Source organism: Miscanthus floridulus, chromosome 19 (assembly GCF_019320115.1).
Source record: "Miscanthus floridulus cultivar M001 chromosome 19, ASM1932011v1, whole genome shotgun sequence".
NCBI lineage: Eukaryota > Viridiplantae > Streptophyta > Magnoliopsida > Poales > Poaceae > Miscanthus > Miscanthus floridulus.
The window spans coordinates 49,324,589-49,346,769 of record NC_089598.1 but is presented as its reverse complement, the minus strand read 5'-3'; the positions used below and the strand labels follow the sequence as shown (position 1 = coordinate 49,346,769).

Genomic DNA, 22,181 nt, shown 5'->3' with positions numbered 1-22,181 from the left:
TGCACTGCCAAACACTGCTTTTTTTGATTCACACCGAATGCATCCAGTGTCTGGTGTGGCGACTGGACGCGTCCAATCGCTGAGTATGTCGCCAAATACTGGATGTGTCCGGTCACCATACCGGACGCGTCCGGTCACTCTGTAACCAACGCGACTAACTCCTCTTCGACTCTATCTTCTTCACCCTTGCTCAAATATGCCAACCACCAAGTGTATCACCTTGTGCACATGTGTGAGCATATTTTCACAAACATTTTCAAGGGTGTTAGCCACTCAACTTGCCATGCCACTCGATCCTAGCGACGATGCAAAGTTAGATCACTCGAGTGGCACTAGATAACCAATATGCAAACAAGTTTTCCCCTCTTGATAGTACGGCCATCTATCCTAAACCCGGTTATAAACTTCTCAACACACCTATGACCGGTGAAATGAAATGCCCTAGGTTATACCTCTGCCTTGCGCATTCCATTCCATCTCCTCCAATGTTGATGCAACACATGCACCAACATGATCAACAATGATATGATCCACTTCATATCATCACGTGATCATATTGGTTCATCGATCTTGACTTCACTTGCTCTTCATCGTTGCCATCGTCCATTGGCGCCAAGTCTTGCTCAAGCTTCACCGCCACGCGGTCCATCACTCCAAAGCCTTCGACTTGCCCTTCACGCTTGCAACCGGTCCATCAAGCCAAGTCTTGTCTTGATCTTCTCCACCTTGATCACATGACTCAATATCATGTCTCATATGCAATGAGCTCCTTCATCATCACATGTGTGAGCTTTGCAACATCTCCAAGCCATTTTCACCTTCATGGCATATGTTGCTCACACACATGTACCTATGGACTAATTACCTGTGTATCTCACATAAACACAATTAGTCCACCTAGGTTGTCACTCAATTACCAAAACCACACAAGGACCTTTCACTTGGGCAGATGTGGTGTTGGCTCAGTCAGTCAATGGCGGCTCCGGGACCTCCTCCTGCATGAGGATCTCATCCTCATACTCATTCAATCACCTCCTCAAACTTGTGATCTCTGATGGTCACGATCTTCGCCAACTCGTTCTCTACATGCATGCGATGATGATGATGCAACACTTAGCATTTCGGCAATAGCAACTCTTAAAATAAGAATACATCTACCAAGCTACTAAGCTAACTCTAATGACTAAGATGCTAAGCTACCCATCCTTTCCACTAAATAGGTATGAAACATTCAAGTATTATCTTAGCAACCAAAAATGCATTTTTTTACTTTATTTATGATTTCATATATACTAAAACAAGGAGTACTTAGCTACTGTATTTATTAATCTATTCTAAGGCTACAAAAATTACAGTGAGCACATAATAATACAATGAACCTACTGTAAAAATTTCATAGACAAAACTATTACCCATTTGCCACAAAAATTCCTACAAATAATAATCTAAATAATACTAAACACTTGCAATTGATTTAATAGGCCTCAGCATCAACCTAGACCTACATAATCTAATCATACCAGCTGATAGACAATATTTTTAAGATCCTACCAAAATTTATCTCACAATTTTTTGACACCCAAGTGAATTGATATTAATTTCCAAATTTTAGCTCAGAACTAAAATCAAAAGATATTGCTATTTCTCTACGAAAAAGATAAACCAATTCTGGCCCAACGCGGCCCACGCAGGGCGTTGCCCGCACGCGAAATTGGCCCGCAACGGGGATGCTCACGCGCGTTGGCATCTTCACAAAAACACCCATGAGCTACCAACAATTCAACCCGAGGTCCACAATACTATTCCTACATACTGCTCCTATGCAAATAGGCCCTTCCCCATTCTCTCCTTTATAATGGCACGGTCCTCCGGCCACCCCCACGTGCGCCGATGCGGTGGCGATGGCATCAGATGGCCATGCCGGCCAGCTAGGACCCACGCTGGCTCCACTAACGGGCCGACCCCCATCTACAACCCTAGCGCCTACACTAGCCAAGGTTACAGGAGCGGCGGAGCTCGCAGAAGTGGTGACCATGGCGTGCGGCCATGCATGACAATGGCATGGCCATGCCGGCCACCCTAAGCCACCGCGGGGTGAACTAGCGAGCGCTATAGCATCACTATCTTACCCTGATTATGGCTGCGGTGGTCGTTTGGCCAAAGGTTCCCCGAATAGGGCTGGCGACGTGTGGGTGGTGGGATGTGGCGGTGCTCTGAGATGGCGCGGCCACATCAGTGGCTAAGGCGAGGCGGAGAGGTGTACGTGGGGGCGTAGGGCGAAGTGGGGATGGAGGCTAAACTAGAGGCGTAGCTAGATTGGCATGGAAAGGTGAGCTGGAAGCTACCCCTGGCTGCGGCCTAAAATGGCGTGGCGGAGAGAAAGCTCTCAAATTGGGGCTCATCGCGATGCAAATCAGAGCGGTGAGGTGGTGGTTGAGACGCTGGCGATCGGGCGCACCCACGAGCGTGAAGAATTGATGGCTGGTGCCCATGCTCGGGCCCTTGGTGGCTGCGATGTGACCAGGCGCCCAGAGGTGCAGCAGGGGAAAATATGGCGGCAGCAGTGGCGCAGCTATGCGCCCTAGCGGGTCGCGTATGTCACGACCGAGTGCTTCCGTCCAAGGCACAAACGACGAGGGCACCCTCCACAACCGGCCACATGCGCACATGAGACGGGCAGGTGTGGCATGGCCTATGTGGCCGCAGCACCATTAAGGCTAGGCGACGACATGAGCACAACGGGGGCACCCCACGTCCACATCGGCAATGCGCGACAGCGATGTAGCAAGCAGCGATGAGGTGGCCCTTAATGCGACACGATGAGCGGCAGCGAGGCAGAGCGGCCGCAGTGGGTAGCATGGCGGCCAGGGCAGGGGACTTACGTAGCGGCGACACTGCACGGGCTGGCCGACCGGCCATGGCGGCCAACCGAGCAGGGCTAGTGTGCGTGCACGGGCGTCCAACGCGGCAATGTCGCAGCATGTGAACACGGTGATCGTGCCCACATGAGGGAAGCGACCGAAGACATGTCGTGCACGCTTTCTAAAGTGTTCACAAAAACTAAACCGTTGATCTCATTCCAAAACCACCTATGCCATCACCTAGAGGGTACATTAGGTCACTAAAACAACCCGTAACACTACCCTACTTCTTAACCAGATTGCCTTACAAAATTACCAAACATCGCAATGTCTAGCTCACCAAAAGTTCATGAAATCTTCTAAGTGTTGAATGACTTTCTATTCCTAGTTGCCTTTCCAAACCCTTAGAAATATAAGCTAACAACATTATTTATCAACACCAAGTATTTCATTGCCATCTACAAAGTTTCTACTTCCAACTTTATTTAAGTGTTGCATATATGTTCTATATTATTTTTGTTCAATAAAATTAGTTTACAACCCTACTTGATAATTACACGAATCATGGAATAACTTTCTGATTAACATTCTATTGATCCTTCTATGTTACGACACTCACCTACTCATTTCAACACATGCATTAAAACACAAATATGATGCTCATGACATATTTTAGTAGATGATTAATGGTGTAACCCTGAGGGTGTTACAACTCTCCCCCCTCCTTAAACAAAATCTCATCTCGAGATTTCATGTGCCTAGTGTGAGAAAAGAGATAAGAAATACATTTTGATTTAAACAATCACCTCGGTGAACTAGAAAGAAGGTGGGAATAATGCTTCAAGATATAACTTTCTTGCTCCCACGTTGCTTCGTCCTTTGAGTGATTTTGCCACTGAACTTTATAGAACTTCACCACACTATTTCTAGTCACTCTTTCTTTTTCGTCCAAAATCTTGATAGGATGCTCAATATAAGACAAGTCGGGCTAGAGGGGAAGTCCTTCAATTTCCATAGCTTCATCAGGGACCCGTAAACATTTCTTCACTAGGAAACGTGGAAGACATTATGCACTGCTAACAAAAAATTTGGGAGCAAGATACGATAGGCAGCAGAACCACACTGGGCCAAAATCTTGTAAGGTCCAACATAGCGAGGGGCTAGCTTTCTTCGGACATCAAAGCGATGCACCCCCCTCATGGGTGACACTTCGAGATACACATGATCACCAACTTCAAATTGCAAGGGCCTTCTTCTCTTGTTCGCATAAGTTTTCTGACGACTTTGAGCTGCCTTCAAATGGCTCTGAATAATGCTAACTTACTCTCGAGCTTCTTTGATAAAATTAGGTCCGAAATAACCACGATCTCCCACCTCAACCCAGTTAAGAGGTGTTCTACATTTCTTGCCATACAGGGCCTCAAAAGGTGCCATACGAAAGCTTTCTTGATAACTATTGTTATAAGAAAATTTAGCTAGAGTCAAGCATTCTTCCCACTTTTCAGGAAAAGAAATGGCAGAAGCTCTCAACATATCCTCAAGTACCTGGTTTACCCTTTCTATTTGGCCGTCAGTTTACGGATGATAAGCTAAACTTCTGAGGAGACTAGTACCAAGACATTGCTAAAGTTGCTCCTAGAAACGAGAGACAAAGACTGACCCTCTATCAGAGACGATAGTAAGAGGAACACCATTGAGGGTCATAATCTGGTCAAAATACAACTTGGCATACTTCTTGGCTGAATACCTAGTATCTACCAGGAGAAAATGAGTGAACTTAGTGAGACCATCCACAATAACCCAAATAGAGTTATACCCCTTGGACGTGCGGGGTAAACCCATAATAAAGTCCATGGAAATATCCTCCCATTTCCAAACAGGGATAGGCAAGGGCTGCAAAAATCATGGTGTATGCATATGGTCTGCCTTAACTCTTCCACAAGTGTCGCATTCCGTGACGTACTTGGTGATATCCTGCTTCATTTTTTACCACCAATACAAGTGCTGCAAATCATGGTACATCTTGTTACTTCTTGGATGGATGGATAACTTGGAGTTATGAGCTTCATCCAAAATCTTTCTTCTAAGCTCCTCTCTAGATGGAACAACCAATCTGTTCTTGAACCTCACTACACCTTGATCATCAATACTAAAATGTGGACCACGCCCTTTGGTAATTAACTCCTTGATATGTGGGATTTCCAAAATATCTTGCCTTTGCTCTATAATAATTTGCTCGAGTAAATCCGAGACTAGAGCAATATGAGCTAGCACCTCAACATGGTTGAGAGACAAGGGTGCTTCTTCAATTTGATACGACTTCCCACTCAAAGCATCAGCTACCACATTAGCTTTTTCAGGATGGTAATGAAAAGCCAAATTATAATCCTTGATTAGCTCCAGCCATCTCCATTGCCTTATGTTCAGTTCAGACTAAGTGAAAATATATTTGAGGCTTTTGTGATCCATATAAATATGCACCTTATTTCCCAACAAATAACGCCTCCAAATTTTTAGAGCGTGCACCATAGCAGCCAGCTCTAAATCATGGGTGGGATAATTCACCTCGTGCTTTTTCAGCTGACGTGAAGCATAAGCTATCACATGTCCATCCTACATAAGCACACATCCTAGTCCAATCCTTGAGGCATCACGATACACAACAAATGGCCTGTCAATATCTGGTTGAGCAAGAATAGGAGCAGAGGTAAGAAACTTCTTCAGAGCTTGGAAAGCTTCTTCACAAGCTAGACTCCATACAAACTTGACATCTTTCTAGAGCAGCTTGGTCTTTGGCTGAGCTATTTTGGAGAAGTCAGGAATGAAGCGCCGATTATAACCAGCAAGACCAAAGAACTGATGGATCTGATGCACTGGCTTTAGAGACTTCTAATTTAACACCTCCTGCACCTTGCTTGGGTCTACAGAGATACCTTCAGGTGTTAGAATATGTCCCAAAAACTACACTCGATCTAACCAAAACTCACACTTGCTGAATTTGACATATAGCTTGTGTTCCCTTAATCGAGTCAGTACTATCCAAAGATGTTGTGCATGTTCTTCCTAGTTCTTGGAGTATATCAAAATATCATCAATGAACACCACTACAAACTTATCTAACTCTGGCATAAAGACTAAATTCATGAGATATATGAAGAATGCAGGAGCATTGGTGAGACTAAAAGACATGGCAAGGTATTCATACAACCCATACCTAGTAGAGAAAGTTGTCTTTGGTATATCTTGTGGCCGGATCTTAACTTGATGATACCCAGAACGATGATCAATCTTTGAAAACACTTTGGCACCAGCCAACTGATCGAACAAAGTATCAATATGAGATAAAGGATACTTGTTCTTAATGGTTACCGCATTGAGAGGGTGGTAATCCACGCACATACTCAGAGTACCGTCCTTCTTCTTCACAAAAATAGCTGGACAACCCCATGGTGAAGAACTAGGATGGATAAATCCCTTCTCCAATAATTCCTCTAATTGCTTGTTCATTTCTGCTAGTTCTTTAGGAGCCATGCGGTAAGGGCGCCATAAAATAGGAGCAGTGCTAGGTTCTAACTCAATAGAAAACTCCACATCTCTATCCATTGGCAACCTAGGTAGATCTTTAGGAAAGACATCCGGGAACTCAGACCATAGGAATAAAGGCAAGATCAGGAGAAGCTTCAACATGAGCAGCAACTGGTAAGGTTGGATCTGAGGGCATAAGAAGATACATCCTATCCTCAGAAGAAGGAAGCCGTAAGTCAACAACTCTCTGCTTAAGATCCAAGACTACCCCATATACTCGCAACCAGTTCATGCCCATAATTGCATCTATGCCTTGCCTGGGCAGCACCATGAATTAGAGGAGGTAAGTGTGAGCGGCTAGCACTAATCTGACTGTGTCCGTTCGAGTATTAACGCACAACTATGCACCCGGAGTACTGATTCTATAGGCAATAGGTATAGCCATAAGAGATATATTGTGCCTCTATGCAAACCTCATGCTCATGAATGAATGTGATGCACTAGAATCAAACAACACATATGCTGGGTTGGAATCAATGGTAAACATACCAGCCATCACTGGTTCGTTCTGCAAGATCTCCTCAACCTCAATCAAGTTAACTTGCCCAGAGCAGCTTACGGGCACCTTCTTCTAGATAATCGTTCGCTTGATCAGACGGGAGTTAGCTGAAGGCTGGGAAGACTACACAGGCTGGTTCTATGGACACTTCTAAGCATAGTGGCCTTCCTTGCCACACTTGAAACAAGCACCGGGCTTGTTTCCCAGCCCCTGACGATGCAGAACCTGCTGTCCCTAGGGCTATGGTTGCACCTACTGAGTAGGTGCATGGTACTGAGTGGGAGGTGCCTGGTAGGTCTACTGAGGCCGATAGAATGACTGCCCACCCAAAGACTGATAGGGCACTCGCCTGACAACTTGCACCTTCTGAGCTTGGGGTGACTAGAAGACCCAATAATCACCCGTTTGCGCTTCCACTTATGATGTAGACTAGGCCCGATCTTCCGAAAGGTATGATAGCGTCGATTGGTGGAGACTCGATGTTCACAATCTAGGCTTCGAACCAAGATTGATTCGGACCCCCGCAACCGTTACACCACTGCTCCATTGGTTATCAACCACGCGAACGCGATTGACCTCACCGAGAAGGCTTTCCTGCAAGCGGATCGAGAACACAAGCAAGAACAGGATGAACGCAATCTGAAATTGCAAGTAAATAGCAGGATTATGAAATCAAGAAGGAGTTCAAGTCTTTATTCGAAAGGACTAATCACCACAGGTGAACAAGATCAAGAACTGGGGCCCTGGTTTACAGCAAGCGGCCTTGGCGGCGACAGTTGCAGCAAAATGATGTCTGTTTCACGAGGAAATCAAGAACTAAACAAAACCCAAACCCTAAGGAGAGCGATGGCTGCTATTTATAGAGTCTTGGGCGTCACCCCCCTGGACGCGCCCCCTAATGGGCCCAAACACGATACACGGTCCAACGGACCAAAAGACGGTGTCGCAGCACCCTAGCAGATTCTGGATGCTGACTTGTTTTGACGATTTCTATTGATTCCGAAGGTCTTTTGACGTGAAACCACTTGGATTGGCTTCCTTATCAAATTAGCTTTCCAACCATATATGGATCGTCGAAAACGGAGTCCGGATGCATCCTGGGTGACCAGTTTAAGGCAGACTGGTCCTAGAGCCCGAACTGGACTCGAACTTGAGTTGGACTGGGCTTCCACCATGAAAAAGATGAATTGGACGCCCACGCTGGACCTCCTCCTCTACTTGGCTTGTATGCAATGAAGTAGTGATGTCCTCATCATCCTCCCTTTCTTGAATTGAGGTCGTCCTCGACTGAAGTAGATCGTCTCCTCCATTGGATGACAGCAACGATGGTTCCGGAAGAAGACGTTCGTCTTGGCGCCCCATCCTTCGCAAAGGTGGCTGCCATGGTGGCTTCCCTGTTGGGAATTCATCCTCCTTCTCCTGCAAAAGGTTAGTACCAACAAGAGGCATAGCACTAGGAGTAGGACCAAGTGGACATATAGGCGATGTACAAGTTAGAGCATAACATGGTTCATCATGATCAACAAGAACAGATTTAAGAGCAAATAAAACTTCTTTCATGTTACTTGATGGTTCATTTGTTGGTTTGCTAAAGTCTTTATCAAGGCCTTTCTTTTTCTTTTCAGCAAGTTTCTTTTCATATTGCACAATTTCAGCAGGTGATAAAGGAAGTAAAGCAATGGTCTTTCCTTTAAACATAAAAGTATATCTATTTTGCCTACCATAATGTACAACATTATTATCATATTGCCAAGGGTGGCCTAACAAAAGTGAACAAGCTTGCATAGGCATGACATCAAAATCAGCATAATCATGGTATGACCCGATAGAAAATTGCACACGAGCAGATTGTGTTACATTTGCCTTACCACTATTGTTGAATCACTGAACAAGGTATGAATATGGAAGAGCACGTGTAGATAAACCAAGAGTCTTGACAAGCTCAGAACTTACCAAGTTATTGCTGCTCCCTCCATCAATTATAGCACGAACACAGAAATTATTGACAATGAGGAACATTTGAAACAAATTATGGCGTTGTAGCTTGTCTACTGGCTCAACTTGTGTACTCAAAACATGCTGAACAAGGATTGATTTGTAGTCTGCTGTGCATGCCACACTATCAATTACCTCATCAGGATCTTCAGCACTATCCGCAAATTTATCTGCATAAAGATCAGCTGCAAGTGCAAATTCATTCTCTTCATCACTAGCACTAGCATATCCACCATCATCAGTAGCAATATATGCGTGTTTGCTGGGGCATTCTTTAGCAATATGTCCCATGCCCTTGCAGCGGTGGCACACAACTTTAGAAGAGCTGCTAAAGGAAGGTGTAGCAGATCCACTGGAAGAAGGTGTGATAGGAGAATTCTTCTTTATAGGCGCTGGTGGTGCCTGCACATTAGAAAATTTACTCACCTCGGTTGGACGTGAAGGAATGGATGGAGTCGTGGATGGAGTCGTGGATCGCCTAGGTTGTCGTCCCTGTACTTCCCTTTCAGCTTTAATATCATAATGATATAATTGGGAAAATCTAGTCCATTCTTTATAGTCAAGAACATCATGTATTTCACGACGTAAACCTCTAAAAAATCTAGAACACTTATTCATATCATCCTCTTGTATGTTACTACGTGCTAGACCAATTGAAAGCTCCTGATAATATTCCTCAATAGTTTTACTACCTTGATTTAAACGTTGCAGTTTTAATCGCAGATCACGTTGATAGTATGGAGGAACAAATCTTGATTTCATTTATTGTTTAAGTACAGTCTAGGTTTGAGGTATTTGAGCATTAGCATTAGCATTATTGCAAATATCATTCCACCAGAAAAGAGCAAAACTAGTAAACTCACTAGTAGCAAGTCTAACTCTATATTCTACAGGTACTTGATGGGAGCTAAATTTTTTATCTACAGCCATCTCCCAATCTAAATATGCTTCAGGATTAGCAAAACCAGAAAAAGAAGGTATCTTAAACTTGGTTTTAGAGAAAGGATCATTATTACCTTAGTTGTTACCTCCCATACCACGTCGGTTAAAGTTCAACCGATTACGGTTACGTGCATCCTCTGCACGTCGTTGAGCTTCGGCTTCAGCCTCCGCGTTGCCATCGTCCTCCTTAGAGAGATCATCTTCAGGACATGGTTCAGGATGTTGTTGTTCAACATCTTCAATCCTCTTGGCCAAATTGGTGATTTGTTGAAGGATCTCATTGAACTTGTCATCAAGAACGGCATGAAGCTCATTCTTAGAAACACAGTCATTGAAATCTATAGGTGCGTCCTCGTTTCCTTGGCCGTTGCCTCTGGCTTTTCCTGACATGGTTAGTAGAAAGAAAAAGACAACACAAATAGTATTATCCCTACCAACTACTTAGGTTGTGGACAAGGAAAAATAAGGCACTCAACTCTCAAGCGTCTTACCATAGTCTTACAAGTGTTCTTACCAAAGCAATAGGCGGTGCAATCGGTCGGTGACTGTGATACCGTTGTAGCTTGAGTGTAACAGTTGCAAAGCGAACCTGTACTTGATTAGAAGAAAGTAGAGCTTGGACAGGCACAATATAGTAGCAAGGAATAACAAAATTCATAACTGAATAGCAAAGCTGAATAAGTATCCCAAGTACTTGTCTTAGTTGCTGGCCTACTCACGTTCCAAGTACCAGATGTATCAAGTGATATGAACAGCAAGAATATGATTAGGAACAAGATAGAAATCAGCACACGCAAACACAGCTCAAATGGCGCTCTCTATGTGCTCCTCTAGATATTGTTCCACTTTTGCCCCTCTTTTTTCTCTATTTTTGGGTTGTCGTTGTTTTTTTGAGATTCTTTGACTTTTTCTTTTTATTTTTTTGATATTTTTTCTTCACTTAGGAACACAAAAGAAGTAACCACAGAAAATATGAGCTTAAACAAGTGAAAGATGTGGCTTGTAGAATTTCCAGAAGACGTGCTCGAAATCGACAAAGACCTTGTGACCACGAAACGAGGATCTTGTGACCACTTTTTGACCAATCTAAAATTTTCGAACCCCGACACAATGGGGGATGGACGGATCCAAAAAAAAATTCTGATTGATTTTGATATATGGAACGTCAAAATCCGAGTTCGTATGCGAAAACTAGACCAATTTTAAGAACGGACTCCGAATTAGAGGACAAAACGGAAACAATGTGCGCAAAATTGGTCACGACAGCAAGGATTTGATGAAAACAATGAAGACAAATGTAACAAATAAGATGGCGTGGACTAGGGTTTTGATGAATATAAAGGAATCACAGCAATACTTGAAGGTGTTCACGGATTATGATGAAAAACAAAGGGAAAAACACAAACTGGACTAAAAAATGATCTAAAACCAGCAACAAGAACTTGACCTAGGGCACAAACTCAACAACGCAAATCAGAGACGAACTTGCACGGCACAATGAGGCTATAGGACAGGGAATATGTGACGATGTATATTTTTTTGGCTTTTTGTGGACTATAGGTAATGCAAAAACAGTAACAATCTAAAGGGGGAAACAAAGTTATACCTAACGGGCAACAAGGTCTCTGATACCACTTGATGTAGACTAGGCCCGATCTTCCGAAAGGTATGATAGCGTCGATTGGTGGAGACTCGACGTTCACGATCTAGGCTTCGAACCAAGATTGATTCGGACCCTCGCAACCATTACACCACTGCTCCGTTGGTTATCAACCATGCGAATACGATTAACCTCACCGAGAAGGCTTTCCTGCAAGCGAATCGAGAACACAAGCAAGAATGGGATGAACGTAATCTGAAATTGCAAATAAATATGAGGCTTATGAAATCAAGAAGAAGTTCAATTCTTTATTCGAAAGGACTAATCGCCACAGGTGAACAAGATCAAGAACTGGGGCCCTGGTTTACAGCAAGCGGCCTTGGCGGCGATAGTTGCAGCAAAACGATGTCTGTTTCATGAGAAAATCAAGAACTAAACAAAACCCAAACCCTAAGGAGAGCGACGGCTGCTATTTATAGAGTCTTGGGGGGTCACCCCCTGGATGCGCCCATTAATGGGCCCAAACACGATACACGGTCCAACGGACCAAAAGACGGTGTCGTAGCACCCTGACAGATTCTGGACACTGACTTGTTTCGACGATTCCTGTTGATTCCGAAGGTCTTTTGACGTTAAACCACTTGGATTGGCTTCCTTATCAAATTAGTTTTCCAACCATATATGGATCGTCGAAAACGGAGTCCGGATGCATCCTGGGTGACCAGTTTAAGGCAGACTGGTCCTGGAGCCCGAACTGGACTCGAACTTGAGTTGGACTGGGCTTCCACCATGAAAAAGATGTATTGGATGCCCACGCTGGACCTCCTCCTCTACTTGGCTTGTATGTGATGAAGTAGTGATGTCCTCATCAACTTAGCCTAAGAGTCACGCTAAAGTCCCTCCTTGGCAATAGCAGCATTCATCATAGCACCAAAAGTCTGGTAGTTCCCTGTGTATAGCTCCTTCTGCAGACTGCAAGAGAGGTCACGATAGAAACGGTCCCTCTTCTTCTCATCAGTATCAATGTGGGTCCTAGCATACTGTGCTAGATGGTTGAACTTGTTCGCATAATCCATCAAAGACATGCTCCCTTGCTTCAGGTTCAGGAACTCCATCAATTTCCTGTTCAGCACACTAGCAGGAATATAGTACTCTCTGAAAGCAGCGGTAAACTCCTACCAAGTCACATGGTGATCCACCAGCTACATGGCATTGAACGTGTCCCACCATGCACTGGCAGAACCCAACAGATGCCATGTCGGCCAGCTAGGACCCACGCTGGCTCCACTAATGGGCCGACCCCCGTCTACAACCCTAGAGCCTACACTAGCCTAGGTTATAGGAGCGGCGGAGCTCACGGAAGTGGTGACCACGACGCGCGCCCATGCGCGACAGTGGCGCGGCCATGCTGGCCACCCTAAGCCACCGCAGGGTGAACTAGCTAGTGCTATAGTATCACTATCTTACCCTGGTTGCGGCTGCGGTGGTAGTTTGGCCAGAGGTTCCTCGAACAGGGCTGCACACGTGCGGGTGGTGGGATGCGGCGGCACTCCAAGATGGCGCGGCCACGTCAGTGGCTACGACAAGGCGGAGAGGTGTACATGGGAGCGCAGGGTGAAGTGGGGATGGAGGCTAAACTAGAGGCGTAGCTGGATTGGCCTGGAAAGGTGAGCTGGAGGCTGCCCCTGGCCATGGCCTTACACGGCCTAAAATGGCACGGCGAAGAGAAAGCTCCCAAATTGGGGCTCGTCATGATGCAAATCAAAGCCGTGAGGTGGCGGTTGAGACACTAGCGATCGGGTGCACCCATGAGCGTGAAGAATTGATGGCTGGTGCCCGCGCTCAGGCCCTTGGTGGCCGCGATGTGACCGCGGCGGGCAGAGGTGCAGCAGGGGAAAATACGACGGCGGTAGTGGCGTGGCTGTGCGCCCTGGCAGGACATGTATGTCACGATCGAATGCTTCCATCCAAGGCGCAAACGATGAGCGCACCCTTCACAACAGGCCACGTGCGCGCATGAGACAGGCAGGCATGGCATGGCCCGCGCGGCCGCAATGCCATTAAGGCGAGGCGACGACGCGAGCGCAACGGGGGCACCCCATGTGCACGCCGACAACGCGCGGCAGCGGCGTAGCAAGCAGCGATGAGGCGGCCCGCAATACGACACGATGAGCGACAGCGAGGCAGAGCAGCCGCAGCGGGCAGCAACACAGCAGTGGGGCAGCACGGCGACTAGGGCAGGGGACTTACGTAGCGGCGGCACTGCGTGGGCCGGCCGATCGGCCACGGTGACCAACCGAGCATGGCCAGTGCGCGCGCATGGGCGTCCAATGCGGCGACGTCGTAGCTTGGGAACACGGTGATCGTGCCCACGCGATGGAAGCAACCGGAGACATGCCGTGCACGCTTTTTAAAGTGTTCACAAAAACTAAACCGTTGATCCCATTCCAAAACCACCTATGCCGTCACCTAGAGGGTACATTAGGTCAATAAAACAACATGTAACACTACCCTACTTCTTAACTAGATTGCCTTACAAAATTACCAAACATCGCAATGTCTAGCCCACCAAAAATTCATGAAATCTTCTAAGTGTTGAATGACTTTCTATTCCTAGTTGCCTTTCCAAACCCTTAGAAATATAAGCTAGCAACATTATTTATCAACACCAAGTATTTTATTGCCATCTACAAAGTTTGTACTTCCAACTTTATTTAAGTGTTGCATATATATTCTATATTATTTTTGTTCAATAAAAATTGGTTTATAATCCTACTTGATAATTACGCGAATCATGGAATAACTTTCCGATTAACATTCTATTGATCCTTCTACGTTACGACACTTCACCTACTCATTTTACCACATGCATTAACACATAAATATTATGCTTATGACATGTTTTAGTAGATGATTAACGGTGTAACACTGAGGATGTAACAGCAGTGTGCACAACTCGCACTCATTGTTCATTCCAACGATTGAATCCAGGTTAATTTAGCAGCAGCTAGAGCAATACTCCAATATTGATTTGATTTTTCGCAACCTACCAAGGTAGAAGATTGCTTGATCCGCAAAAGTACGCTTTATTTGCTTATAGAACAAAAGTATACGCTCGGGAAAGATAGACAGTCTATCATATGGAATAAGGCATTCAACAGTTTGAAGAGGTAGCCTTTTTTAGTAGCTGTCTTGTAAGCAAGCGCCATACGTTCAATGTATACTGGCGAGTCTTTCCTCTTATAATACAAAGCCTGAGCGCGTTGCATGACTTAATGCCACTCTTTATCATACATCTTCTGTAGAACCAAAAAATTTAAGGGCGGGCAAAGTATGTTAGATTTGGCCCATGCATTTGTCTGCCTCGATGCGATGATGGATTTTCCGGATGCGCATGGACGGACGGCAAATGGCAGCAGGATGGGCTACATCTTCTTTGTTTTTTGGGCTACATCTGCTGCACCTGAACGCAATGCAGCACCCACGCCAGCCCATCCAAGCCGCGACGCCTTGGGCCCTAATTAACTGACGAGGTCCGAACATGCTGACACGTCGACGATCCGAGAGCGGCACGACACACGTACGGATATATCCTCACGTCTGGCCACGTTCGTCTCCTCACGCCCACATGAGACCCTCCAAGTCCAGTCCAGGGCCAGGCCACAGATTTCGCCGAGCCGACCCAAGACCCACCATGGCCGAGATGGATCCAGCCGGCCCGCACCGCTTACCACACAGCACGGGAGATAATTGGAATTTTGCCATTATGAAACGTGGGCTTCTCTCTTTTGGCATCCCACAAAAGGGATTCGCTGGTTTGCCATTATTAAACTGGACACACTCGCTAGAATGCCATTTCTGTATTTTGTTGTCAATTTTTTTTTATTATGGCGACCTCTTTTCTTTCCCGTTTTGCCCCTGAGCCTTCAACAACCGTATCCAATCCATTCCATCCCCTGTTTGTTCGGTCACGGACACACCGACGCCGCCAGGGCTGACGCATACTCGCCGAGAGCCCTCCGCCGCCGCCCCGACGCGTCCGCGCCAGCCCACCTCCTTGGCTGTCTCCCCGTAGCCAGCCAGGGGTCCCGGCACCTTCGGCCACGCCCACGCTGCTCCAAGTGTTGGATGGACAACCACCGGCCAGATCTCATCCTAGGGTATGTCTAATTCGTCGTTCATCCCAGGCTATGGGTGAGGGTTCGTCTAATTCGTTGTTCATCCCAACATCTGTCGTTTCTCTGTATCCACTCGGGCCTAGTGGGATCCCCCTGATTTCATGCCCAGAATGTGGTGATAAAGTAGTGGAATGCAAATCTTGGAAGAACAACGGCAAAATTTTCTTCAAATGCGTAAACTACAATGAATTTGTGAGTATATATTGCTCTGTTGTTTATTGTCATATACAACTAGATGAACTAGGTACTGTGTCAAGGTTTGGATAAAAAAACTGTGTTATGTATTGTCATTTTCACAGGCAGTGAAGAAATATCCATTCTTGAGGTGGTTGGAAGAGTACAAGAAAGTAGTCGCAAAGAAGCTTAAAGAAGATTTGCTAGCTGCGGTGCCATTAGAAGGTCATGGTGAAACTAAATGTCATGAAGAAATGAAGCTTAAAAGCAGGATTTTTGATGAAGATAGGATCTATCTCAAGATGGACAAGCTTATCGATCTAGTCTAGTTGTTGGTTGTGCTCTGTTTAGTCATGACTATCATAGTTCTTTTAGGTGTGGTAGTGCTTATTAGCAAGTGAAGCAAGTTTGTGTTCTTTAACTGTGTTGTATCAGTAGTGGTGGTGGTCTGTTTAGTAACTGAAATGTAGTGAAATTGCTTATTAGCAAGTCATGGAACTGTGTTGTATCATGGAACTGAAATTGTATGGATGCTTATTAGCAAGTCATGGAATGAAGATGTTTTCATGAAAAACTCTATTCTTACTGCACATGTTTGAAGTGCCTTATGCATTAAAAAAAAATCTTACTGCAGTGAAATTGCTTCAAAGAGCCATACAAACTGTCAAAGTTACTGAACATTGTAATATATCCATTGTTCTCACTGCATACTAACAGAAAATACAAGTTACTGAACTATGTAATGAGGATGCTTCATCTGCCAGATTTTGGTCTAGATACAATAACAGCAAAACAAGTGATATTGTAAAGGCTATAGGCTACATCTGCTTATCAAGGTATAGGCTACAGAGAATGGCAAAACAAGTGATAACCTGTAGATCAAGGTACAGGCTACATATGCCAGATACAAACCCAAGAAAGAAATACATCTGCTTATCAAGGTACAGGCTACAGAGAATGACAAAACAAGTGATAACCTGTAGATCCATTTTCTGATATTGTACAGCTTGGTAAATTGTAGGTCCATTGTCTGGCAATGCATAACAGCACATGACTCAGACATATCTATGTTATTCCAGACACAGACATCATTTTAGAGCAGATTCATTGATTGGAGCAGACAGCACATGACTCACCAAACAAAAATGCCTTTCAAGCAATACAATGGGGATAGAATAAGTTTCTTTAGGGACAACAGTTGGAAGGCCAGCCCTGAGAGTCACCAAACAAAAATGGGACAACAGTTGGATAGAATAAGTGGACAGGATACATAGTAGTGATAAAGCTGCAGAGCAGATTCATTGATTGGAGCAGATAACATATTAGTTTTCATAAAGGTACTGTCGACAGAATATCGTCGGCAGTCCTCCGAGGGGTACCCCACAAAGGTAGATTGATCGGCAGAGGAGCGCAAGATCAAGAACAAGAAGGCAACAGAGACACACGAGTTAGACAGGTTCAGGCCGTCAGTATTACGTAATACCCTACTCCTGTGGTCTGTTGGTTTGTATTAGCTATCGTATGATATGCCGTGATTTTTGAGGGGGACCCTGCCCGCCTTATATAGTCCGGGAGGCAGGGTTACAAGTCGGTTAGATCTGAGAGATAACCAGAAAGTAATAACTGATTACAGGAATCTTGGGATCATACATATCCTAACAGATCTCGTAGTATCTTTAGGATATCTTCCCGATGTCTTGCGGAAGGCGCCAAGCAGAGTCGTGCCCCGCAAGACTTCTTCTTGTGGGCTGGGCCACCCCTAGGGGCGTAGCCCATGTGGTCTAACGTGGGTATCCGGGGTCGTACACCCCACAGCTAGTCCCCGAGCGCCTTGTACCCGTTGTGCAACGTCGTCTTGAGCTTGTCCGAGCAGGTGCGAATAACGCCGAGCAGTCAAACTCATGGTCCAACCACCATGCTGAACTACCGAGCTGCGTGAGCCATCGCCAAGCAGTGTGAACCGTTGCCGAGCAGCATAACCTGTCGCCGAGTAGCGTGACCTATCGCCAAGCACCGTGAACCATCGCCGAGCAGAGTGACCCAAGTACGGCTTGCCATAAGGGTGTAAGGAGCTCAAGTTTAGAATAAAAAATTTCTCCGCAGTGGACCAAGTGTGCCCACTTAGAGTCCGAACAAAGTTGTAGGAGTCAATCTTCCTTTATAGGCATGTAGTCTTCGAGAAAAAATCCCGCACACTCACCGCGAGGTGAAGTGTGCCCACTTAGTCCCCGAGCCTGACAGTATATGATGTAGTCATGTGGTGCCAGGGTCAGAAACTTGAAGAATAATAGAAAACCAGCCGAGCAGGCAGCTAGTCCCTAGTCATGGCCCAAAAAGAGACAAAACACATTCACCGCAAGGTGAAGTGTGCCCACTTAGTCCCCGAGCCTGACAGTAGGTGGCATAGTCACGTGGTGCCAGGGTCATAAAGTAGAAGACCAGCCGAGCAGGCAGCCAGTCCCAGGGCGTAGCCTCGAGATGAGAACGAACACATTCACCGCAAGGTGAAGTGTGCCCACTTAGTCCCCGAGCCTGACAGTAGGTGATGCAGTCACGTGGTGCTAGGGTCAAAAACAGAAAAACAATCAAAGACCAATGGAACAGGCCGCCAGTCCCCAAGCTACAGGCAGAGTTATCAGAGAAATCGAATCATAGAGAAAAAACCAGAGTAACAGCTGTATAGTGTCAGTTACTTAGCCTCAATAAATGGCGAAGAAGTCAGCGATATTTTGGTGAGGAGCAACTGAAGGCAGCGATAAATGAGCGCCATGGGCTATGGTTGCGCAGAAGCCCAGGTAATGGCCCATTTGCCGCATCGGAGAAATCAGAGCGGCGTAGATCGCGGGAACGGTTCCCAAAAAACCCTTGAATGCGTATTGGTGGGGAAAATCCTATATAATAGTGCCGCCACAGACCCCATTCCCACCTTTTCCACTTCATCTTCCTCCTCATCTCTCACGCCACCAAATCCACAACCACATTTGCCTCCGCCGCCGAAACCTAACCAGATCTGAGAGATGGCGCCGAAGAGAGGAGCTGCGAAACCGAAGAAGACGAGTCCCAAGAAGGTGGACGCCATGGCCCGACGCGACGAGGAGTGGGTGCCATCACGAACAGGAGAAGCTAAGCTGAACCGATTGGTGGAAGCCGACGTTCTCCCTGACCGTGCGACCGCTAGATGGCGGCCAGCTCTCGGTGAGTCCTTTCCCACGCCTCACACTGACAAAGCAGTGGTATTCGAAGACCATTTCTGGCGTGGGTTAGGGTTTCCTGTTCACCCATTTCTGAGGGATCTGTTGGAGCTCTGGGGGGTTACTCTGTGCAATCTCCACCCCAATACCATTCTACACATCTCTATCTTCATCCACTTTTGTGAGGCATACCTCAGAATCCTACCCCACTTCAATCTATTCCATCACCTATTCTGGCTGAAGAAGAGAGGCGACGCTGGTTCTAAGGTGGTCGGCGGGGTGTATCTCCAGCTTCGGGATGGGATGGCGAGTGAATATCTGACCATACCGCTGAACACGTCGCTGAAGGGGTGGAACACCATATGGTTCTACATGAAACAAAGCCACCCAGCAGTGCGTTGTAACGCCGACCACATCCTAGAAAGCTAGAGGAGTTGGTCAGAGCTGTCGAGCAAGGACGACATGGAGCAAGTGAATAAACTCCTTGGCTTGATAAAGGGCATGAAGACCAATGGAGGATTGGTAGCGGCGAGTTTCATAGTACGCCGCATACAACCCTATAAAGAGAGGGCGCACCCAGGCTTTGAATTCAAAGGGGAGACCGACGGTACTTGAGAGAGGCCAGAAATACTATCCAGGAGCGACGTTGAAGAGCGAACTACCAAGCTATTTGCTCCGCTATCCTCCTTTAGGCTGTCAGGGTACACAAAGCCCTTCAATTGCAAGAATCTACCTCCTCAGGTGAATGTCATGACTATATGTTTCTGAGAAGTTTATTTATACTGCCGAGCAATAAACTAATCCTACTCATGTGAAGATCCATTCGCAGGACAGGGCAGTGTATTTCTCGGGTGTGCCGAGAAACAATTGGGCGCCATCAGTGGATGCACGACGACCTGTTCAAATTGAAGAAAGCTCCGTTGGTGTCTCCTCGGAATCTAGAGGAATGGATACTGGTCGGACGGAGAGTCCACCCCCGGTGTCGGTGAAAACCCAGGGAAAGAGGCCAGCGGAAAATGAGCCGGCCCAAAAGAAAAGGAAAACAGCAGCGAATGCTCCTCACAAACCAGGTGGGATCTCTCTGGATGATGACCAGACCAATCGAACACGAAGAACCACGGTGTTCGATTGGTCTGACGACGATGAGATTCTCATGAACCCTCCCCCGAGCACGAAAGGGCCTCCACGCAACCCACACGTGGAGCAACAAACTGAGGTAGGCGAAGAAGTCCGCAAAGCTTCGACAAGGAGAGTCCCCGAGCAACGAGCCGAGGGAATTGCTGCGCAGCAGACGTCGGAAATCCCCACGAGGCGGGCAACGGAGATCCCCGAGCAACAAATGGCAGCAGCCCCAGAGCAGTAGGCGGAACCAAGGTCGGCCAAGGGAGAGCCGAGAATTCCCTCGCCGAGCACAGAAGTCGACCCCATGGCTGCGCCTGGAGGCTCAGGTCGGCACCGTCAGTTCAAGAAATTGAACAGTTAGACCAAACCGTAAGTGTCCTTGTGCTGATGTTACTTTGCTGTATTTCCCTTACTTTTGTTGTGACTGAATAACTGATTTGGTACAGTGCAAAGCCAACAACTGATCCAGCCTCGCCCGCTCAGATTGAGCAGCAACCAGAAACTAGCCCTAGAGCAGTGGAGATGCCAGTAGACCACATCCAGGAGTCCTCGAGTGTTCAAGAGTACGCGAGGGAGCCAATTGCTACCCCTGGTGGGCTTGATAGCCGTGAGCAACTACCTACTATGGCAAACGAGTTGACGCCAGCACCTTCGGCAATGGTGGAATCAGTAGCGGAAAAGCTTTCGGCGCCGAAGGAGCAAACGGCGGTCCCTGATACTTCGGAGGGCGTGGTCAGACCTGCTATCCTACCACTGAGCCCCAAGGTGGTCCCCCTGGCTACAATGGAGGAGGACGAGGTGGAGGAGATCGTGCGTGACGAACCTCAACCCCAAGCAGTCCGAATCCTCTGAAAGCGCGGTGATGAAATAGTTATTGTCGAAGAGGAGGACACCACCAAGGAGTTTAGGAGACTAGAGACTTCCCTGACTGGTGTGATGAAACAGATCAAGGTGAATAATTCATCTTGAAAGGTCCTTGGTTGTTTATTGGAATTGGTTAACGATAATGTCATCATGCATTTTGCAGGAAATATCTCGAGTTGCCGAGCAGCGCCGCCAGCTGATAAAGCGAATGGAGCCCCTTGCTGCGGAGAATGAAAAACTCAAAGAAGCCAGGAACCTCTTGGAGAAGAATATCCAGAAGGCCCAACGCAAACGAGACCTTGCGGAGTCGAACGTGCGGGACCTAGAATACCAGAAGGGGGTCCTTACCGAAAAGCTAGCGGCTGTGTTCGAGCAAGTGCGGAGCCAGTCCAAGCAACTGGCCGCTATCTCTGACCAACTAAAAAGTGCTTCTGAGCAGCTGGAGAAGAAAAACAAATAGCTCAACAGTGTTTCCAAATAGAAAGCAGGTACGGTACATCAACGAATGTACTTTGGTATTGCTGAACAGCCGCATTTTCGTTAACAATTGTTGTGCTTATAGAGCAAGACGCTGAGCTCGGCCAGATGCGCCAGGCCGTCGATCAACTTCGCCAGGAGAAAGCAAAGGAAGCAAAGCGGGCGGACAAACTTGCTGAGGAGCTAAAAGGTGAATTCCTCCTGGTTGGAATTACTGTTGAAGTAGCTTCCTTGTATAATGGATCATTGTAACTCTCGCAGGCTATCGTCATAAAGCCAAAGCGCAGTTCGACGTGCTGGTGCAGGAGGCCAAGGTCCAAAAGGAGAACTTCAATGCTATAATCGCCACAATTAAGCTGGTGCTTGACTATGTCAATCTGGAACCGGCCGCTCAGCACGACGATAGGCATCAACGTCCCGACACCGTAATCTAGAGGTGCAAGGCAGCATGGGAGAACTTCAAGACTTTCAACCGCGATGCCATTATGATCGTCGCTACCCATGTCCTCATGGTTGTTTGGTCCCATTACCCTACCATCGACCTTCAGTTGATAGGGGGTGGGTTCACCGAAGGACTGGATGACACGGGTACACAGTAGCTGGAGGATGAAGTGGAGGATGCAGCGAAGATGCTGGCTGGCGATATACACCTGTTTGGTGAAATGGATGGAAACGGCAAAGCTCAGTAATCAG

At 46.6% G+C, this 22,181-nt stretch overlaps 1 protein-coding gene across 1 annotated transcript; it reads left to right on the top strand.

Annotated features, from left to right (window-relative positions):
• Positions 1-19,012: 19,012 nt before the first annotated feature.
• On the top strand, positions 19,013-21,922 carry LOC136526010 (uncharacterized). Its single transcript, XM_066518810.1, has 5 exons — positions 19,013-19,029; positions 20,594-20,957; positions 21,175-21,436; positions 21,574-21,678; positions 21,750-21,922. The coding sequence occupies exons 1-5, from the start codon at positions 19,013-19,015 to the stop codon at positions 21,920-21,922; spliced, it is 921 nt and encodes a 306-aa protein (XP_066374907.1).
• Positions 21,923-22,181: the final 259 nt, after the last annotated feature.

Excerpts from the sequence above, each read along its gene's own strand:
- LOC136526010 (XM_066518810.1), top strand. Across the intron at positions 20,958-21,174 it reads AGGACGAGGTGGAGGAGATC|GAAATATCTCGAGTTGCCGA; the intron begins GTGCGTGACGAA and ends TGCATTTTGCAG. Across the intron at positions 21,437-21,573 it reads TATCTCTGACCAACTAAAAA|AGCAAGACGCTGAGCTCGGC; the intron begins GTGCTTCTGAGC and ends TTGTGCTTATAG.